Source organism: Propithecus coquereli, unplaced genomic scaffold (genome assembly GCF_000956105.1).
Source record: "Propithecus coquereli isolate 6110/MARCELLA unplaced genomic scaffold, Pcoq_1.0 Scaffold3, whole genome shotgun sequence".
NCBI classification, from domain to species: Eukaryota; Metazoa; Chordata; class Mammalia; order Primates; family Indriidae; genus Propithecus; species Propithecus coquereli.
This window is the reverse complement of record NW_012148618.1, coordinates 3,556,970-3,564,052: the sequence shown is the minus strand read 5'-3', so window position 1 is coordinate 3,564,052 and position 7,083 is coordinate 3,556,970. Positions and strand designations below refer to the sequence as shown.

The 7,083-nt window shown below is 35.4% G+C and overlaps 1 protein-coding gene across 1 annotated transcript; it reads left to right on the top strand.

Annotated features, from left to right (window-relative positions):
• Positions 1-5,257: 5,257 nt before the first annotated feature.
• Positions 5,258-6,192, top strand: LOC105814201 (olfactory receptor 4K13). Its single transcript, XM_012649100.1, is given in 3 exon segments — positions 5,258-5,641; positions 5,643-5,929; positions 5,931-6,192. Coding segments are annotated over 3 exon segments (933 nt in total).
• The last annotated feature ends 891 nt before the right edge of the window (positions 6,193-7,083 follow it).

Sequence of the window (7,083 nt, the reverse complement as noted above, 5' to 3'; positions counted from 1 at the left end):
GCAACCAACTATTTTGTCCAATTATGTTGTTATTTCAGTGGAAAACATGGTCAATAGGGTCTAAAATTACTTCGTTGTTGTCTCTGAATTGGTAAGTTTATTCATTGATTAGTTACACACTCATAATGTAGACCCGTTTAAGAAAATAGCATAGCTGTTAAAGGGGTTGTAAAAGATAAATGATAATATCAACATGCGTTAACCTACCATTCATACAAAGGAAAAGATTATTTCATTTCTTTTTCTTCTTTGATTTATTTTATGTTTTTGAAAATAAATTACTGAATTTTTGATATAATTCCAATGTATTCTTATTTATATTGTATGAGGAGATATTGAAAGATTCCTTATTGATTATGATATCGGTACGGTTAAATTTGCATTTATGAGAAAATTTCACTCTTTTCAACACAGCCAGTTGAAGCCTGAATCCCTTTTTATGTCCCCCAAATAAAATTTCTTCTGAGAGACCATTTGGGTATCTTCAATATACTTATCAGTCAAGGTTTTCATTCTGCTTCATTATTCTAGACACAAATTGCCTTCTTGTTTTGTCAAGCATTATAATCTTCACAGCAGATTCTTTGTCAAAGAATACTATAGAATAATGATATTTAATTTATTCCTATTAACCATTTATATGTTTATGTTTTAAGAGGTACGACATACAATAAGTTGTGCAAAATGATTTTGTGCAAAGTATGCAAAGATCCAAAATCTTATGTGTACAGTTAAATGATTTTTTTATATATGTATCTACTAGTATGAACACAACCCTGATCAAAATATAGAAGTCCAACTAACTTTACATATGTGGGGAAATAGAGCCTGGAAAGAGGCTTGAGACAACTTTATGGGTAGCTGTGATTGTTCTATCATCATTTATTAGTTTTGCCTGTTTTTGAACTTTATATAAATCAAATTAAATAGTATTCACTATTTTATGACTGTATTTTTCACTTATAATATCTGTGAGATTCTTCCATAAGTTTGTCCTTTTTAAATGTGGATATTTACTGTATGATATTCCACATTTTTTTCAATCCATTCAGCTCTTAAAACACTTTCATTATTTCCAAAGTTGGTATAAACATTCTTGTACATTTCTTATGGATATAATCACTCATTTCTCTTAGGTATATACCTTGGAGTGGAATTGCTAGATGATGGCTAAGCACGTCTATTAGAAACTGCTGAAGAGTTTTACTCTCCCACCAGCAATGTAAAAGTTTCAGTTGTTCCACATCCTTTCAGACTTGGCTATTCTCAAGCCTTTTTAATTTTAGCTATTTTGTTTGGTACATAGCAAAACTGATTGCAAATATAATTTGCATTTTCCTTTGATTTGAATTTCGGCTTGACTGTTATTGGTGTATATGAATGCCTCAGATTTGTGTGTATTGATTTTGTATCCTGAGACTTTGCTGAATTCATTTATCAATTCTAGGAGTCTCTTGGATGAATCCTTGGGGTTTTCTGGATATAATATCATATCATCGGCAAAGAGCGAGAGTTTGATCTCATCTGTCCCCATTTGGACACCCTTAATACCCCTCTCTTGCCTAATTGCTGTGGTGAGGATTTCGAGCACTATGTTGAATAGAAGTGAAGATAGAGGGCAACCTTGTCTGGTTCCGGTTCTAAATGGGAATGGTTTCAATTTTTCCCCATTCAATATGATATTGGCAGTGGGTTTGTCATAAATGGACTTGATAATTTTAAGGAATGAGCCATCTATGTCTATTTTGATGAGAGTTTTTATCATAAAGGTGTGTTGGACTTTGTCAAATCCTTTTTCTGCATCTATTGAAAGAATTATATGGTCTTTGTTCTTGCTTTTATTTGTATGGCGAATTGCATTTATAGATTTGTGTATGTTAAACCAGCCTTGCATCCCTGGAATAAAACCCACCTGGCCATGGTGAATTATTTTTTTGATGTGCTGCTGAATTCTATTTGTGAAAATTTTGTTGAGGATTTTTGCATCTAAGGGATATTGGTCTGAAGTTTTCTTTTTTTGTTGTGTCCTTTGCTGGCTTTGGTATCAAGATGATATTGGCTTCTTAGAATGAGTTAGAAAGGGTACCATCTTTCTCAATATTGTGGAATAATTTCTGTAGTATAGGTATGAGTTCTTCTTTGAATGTTTGGTAAAACTCTGAAGTGAAGCCATCTGGTCTAGGACTTTTACGTTTTGGGAGTCTTTTAATTGTTGCTCCTATTTCTGAGCTTGAGATTGGTCTATTCAGATATTCTGTTATCTCCTGGGTGAACTTAGGGAGGTTGTATGTTTGGTGAGGATGTAGAGAGACAGGAACACTCTTATACTGCTGGTGGGACTGCAAATTAGTGCAACCTCTGTGGAAAAGACTTTGGAGATACCTCAAAGAGCTAAAAATAAAAATACCATTTGATCCAGCAATAGCACTATTAAGGCATCTAACCAAAAGAGCAAAAGATATGCTACAATAGAGACATCTGCACCCGAATGTTTATAGCAGCACAATTCACTATTGCAAGGATGTGGAAACAACCCAAATGCCCATCAATTCATGAGAGGATTATTAAAATTTGGTATATGTATACAATGGAATATTACTCAATCATAAGAAACGACAGTGATCTCGCACCTCTTATATTTTCCTGGATTAAACTTAAGCCCAGTATCCAAAGTGAGGTATCACAAGATCAGAAGAAAGGGCTCCACTTGTACTCGCCATCAAATTGGTACTAACTGTTGAACACCAGGGTGCTCACATGGCAGTAATACTCTCCAGGGATTAGGGGGATGGGGGGGTAAACCCACAACTAGAGGACATGGGGAGCATTGTAGAGGGGAAGGGCATGCCTCTAACCCTCGCTTGGGTGAGGCAAAGACATAAAATGTAACCATAATGTTTGTACCCTCATAATACTTTGAAATAAAAAAAAATAGCTAATAGTAGGAAATTAAATGAAATAAATCATCCTTAAGCTATTGAAAAAAAGCTTCTACTACCGAGCTTTATTCAATTGCTGCTATAATTGTCTTTAAATAGATACCAAAATAATGCAGATTTTTGGTTTATCAATACTAAATTAATCTTTTTAACAGAACATGAGCAAAACAAATTATATTTATTGGCTGAATTTGGATCAAAGCAAAATATTTTCAAACAGTAGAAGAGTAACTGATGATAATATTTGTTAATTTTAAAAATTATATATACACATAAATAAATATAACTTATTAATAGAAAAAACAAAACAAAAATAATTTGCATTTTCCTGATTTTTAATGGTACTGAACACCTTTTTATATTGTTACTAGCCATTTGAACATTCCCTCTTGTGAGGTACCTATTTTACTTTTTTGCCCAAATCTCACGAATAATTGACAGTTTAGAGTAAATAAGTAAATTCCTTGAAAGCATAATTATACTGGTAACAAAAGACAAAAAAATGTGGATATTGTGTATTTACAAAAGAAATTAAAACTATAAATGTCCCTTTAAAAAATGCAAGAATCAGCTGGCTTCATTGATGAACTTTTCTGAATGTTTAAAAATGAGATAATGCAAATTCAGAGAAAGAAGGAATAGTTCACAAATAATTGTATTGGTCTAGAATAAAACTGATATTAAATCTAACAAGGATATGAAAACCTAACGAGAGATGAAAAACTCATGAACATAAAGCAAAATGTTATAAAGGAAATCTTAACAAGTCAAATATATAAAATGTATAATATTCAAGTTGACTTAATGTTTGGAAAATCAATCACTACAATTCATCATATTAACAGAGTAAAGGATAACTGCATATAATCATAACAAATGATGCTCAAAAACCATTTGATAAAGTTCAACCATCCATTTATAATTAAAAAATAAAATTTTTAATAAGCTAGAAGTGTAGTAAAACTTCCACAATTTGATTAAAGGAGGTAAATAATGTTGTCAGCCAATGTTATATTTAGGATTGAAAAAGATTAAGACCAGAAAAACAATGTCCACTACTACTACTTCTATTCACATTTTGCTGGAGTTCTTAACAACACGTAAGACAAAAATAAGAAACAAAAGGCATAAATATTGGAAAAGAAGAGACAGAGCTATCTTCATGTGGAGATGATATAATTATATGAGAGAAATCCAAAAAATTAAGCAATATTCAATAAAATTAACAAGTAAGCAAGGTTTCTGAATTCAAGACCAATATATCAAAATTAATTGTAGCAATATGCAAAAGATGTGTGAGACCTCTTAATTGACAACTACAAAATATTGCTGAGTAAAATTAAAGAAAACTTAAGGAACAGGGGAAATATATTTTATGAATGACAAGATTCAATATTATTCAGATACCCAATCCCCCTCCCACCATTCCTCTATACATTTAGCACAGCTACCTTAAAGATCACAGCAGGTTTTTTTATTTTGTGAAAATGGACAATGATATTGTAAAATATATATGAACATGCAAAGAGCTTTATTTTATTTTTTTATTTCAAAGTATTGTGGGGGTACAAATGTTTAGGTTACATATATTGCCTTTGTACCACCCAAGTCAGAGCTACAAGTGTGCCCATCCCCACACAGAGTGCATTGCACCCATTAGGTGTGAATATACTCATCCCCCTCCCCTGCAACCTGTCCGACTTCCGATGAATGTTACTTCCATATGTGCACATAAGTGTTGATCAATTAGTACCAATTTGATGGTGAGTACATGTGGTGTTTGTTTTTCCATTCTTGTGATACTTTACTTAGAAGAATGGGCTCCAGTTCCATCCAGGATAAAACAAGAGGTGTTAGTTCACCATTGTTTTTTATGGCTGAATAGTACTCCATGGCATACATATACCACATTTTATTAATCCACTCATGAATTGATGGGCACTTGGGAATCTTTGCAATTGTGAGTTGTGCTGCTACAAACATTCAGATGCAGATATCTTTATTACAGAATGACTTTTGTTCTTTTGGGTAGATACCCAGTAGTGGGATTGCTGAATTATTGGTAGTTCTACTTTTAGCTCTTTGAGGTATCTCCATATTACTTTCCATAGAGGTACTAGTTTGCAGTTCCACCAGCAATGTATGAGTGTTCCTCTCTCTCCACATCCGTGCCAGCATTTGTTGTTTTGGAACATTTTGATAAAAGCCATTCTCACTGGAATTAAGTGATATCTCATTATGGTTTTGATTTGCATTTCCCTGATGATTAGAAATGTTGAGCATTTTTTCATTTTGATATATGGGATAAAGTTGACAATATGGAGAGGGCAAACCATTCGGTGGTATTTGAGTTCATTGTGCTGGGACTTTCTAAATCTCAGAATCTTCAGATTTTATTCTGTCTGGGATTCTCTGTGGTCTGTGTGGTAATTGTACTAGGAAACCTTCTCATCCTGGTCACTGTGACCTTTGACTCATGACTTCACACACCAATGTATTTTCTGCTTATCAATCTCTCTTCCATTGATATGATCCTGGCTTCTTTTGCTACCCCTAAGATGACTGTGGATTTTCTCCAAGAATGGAAGACCATCCTCTGCTGGGGATGGTATTCTCAGATGTTCTTTATGCACCTCATGGGTGGAAGTGAGATGATGTTGCTTGTAGTCATGGCAATAGAAAGGTATGTTGCCATATGCAACCCCCCCCCATTACATGACCATCATGAACCCATGGGTCCTCCCCGGGCTACTATTATCCTCCTATGCAGTTGGATTTGTACATTCATCTAGTCAAACGGCTTTCGTGTTGAATTTGCCTTTCTGTGGTCTCAATGTTGTAGACAGCTTTTTCTGTGATCTTCCTCTTGTGATCAAACTTTCCTGCAAGGATACCTATATTCTATAAGTCCTGATCATTGCTGACAGTGGCCTCCTGTCCCTGGTCTGTGTCCTCGTCTTGCTTGTCTCCTACACAGTCATGATATACTCAGGCACGTGCTGCTAGTGGATCCTCTAAGGCCTTCGCCACTCTCTCATCTCACATCACAGTTGTGACTCCGTTCTTTGTTCCATGTGTCTTCATCTATGTATGGGCCTTCAGCAGATACCCTGTAGATAAAACTCTTTCTGTGATTTACACAATTTTCACACCTCTCTTAAATCCTATTATTTATACATTAAGAAATCAAGAGGTAAAAGCAGCCATTAAGAAAATAAGGACTGAACATAGAAATTTAAAGCAAACTTTTTAGATGACATTTCTGAAGAGACAGTCTCCTGTTTATACATCATTAAGGAATTAATTTTTAATGTATTTCAAATTCTGTATAAGGAAACAGTAGATGTAATTGGTAAAAAGCAAACATTTTTGTAACCTTTAACGGTTAAAGGTCTACAGTCTGGCAGGTGTACATTTAAACCCCACCTCGCCATCAAACTGGTACTAATTGATCAACACTAAGGTGCTCACATGGTAATAATACTCACTGGGTGCTGGTCAGGTAGGGGGTTGCAGGGTGGGAGGTAGAGAGGGTGGGGTGGGTAAACCCACAGCTAATGGAGATGGGGCACACTGTATGTGGGAAGGACACGCTTGTGGCCCTGGCTTGAGCGAGGCAAATGCATTTCATGAAACCAAATTGTTTGTTAACTCCGTAGTATCCGGAATTTAAAAAAAATAGAAAGCAGGTCAGATAACCCCGCTTCTTAAAACCTTCCAATGGTCAAAAGTGATCTACATCTTTATTGTGATGGTGACCATAGACTTTTGTCAAAATTCATAAAAGTGTATGCCAAAAAGGGATGAATTCGGCCTGGTGTGGTGGCTCACGCCTGTAATCCTAGCACTCTGGGAGGCTGAGGCGGGAGAATCATTTGAACTCAGGAGTTCGAGACCAGCCTGAGCAAGAGCAAGACCCCGTCTCAACTGAAAATAGAAAGAAATTAGCCGGACAACTAAAAATATATAGAAAAAATTAGCTGGACATGGTGGCGCATGTCTATAGTCCCACCTACTCAGCAGGCTGAGACAGAAGGATTGCTTGAGCCCGGGAGTGTGAGGTTACTGTGAGCTAGGCTGACGCCACGGCACTCTAGCCCGGGCAACAGAGTGAGACTTTGTTTCCAAAAAAAAGATGGGGGGG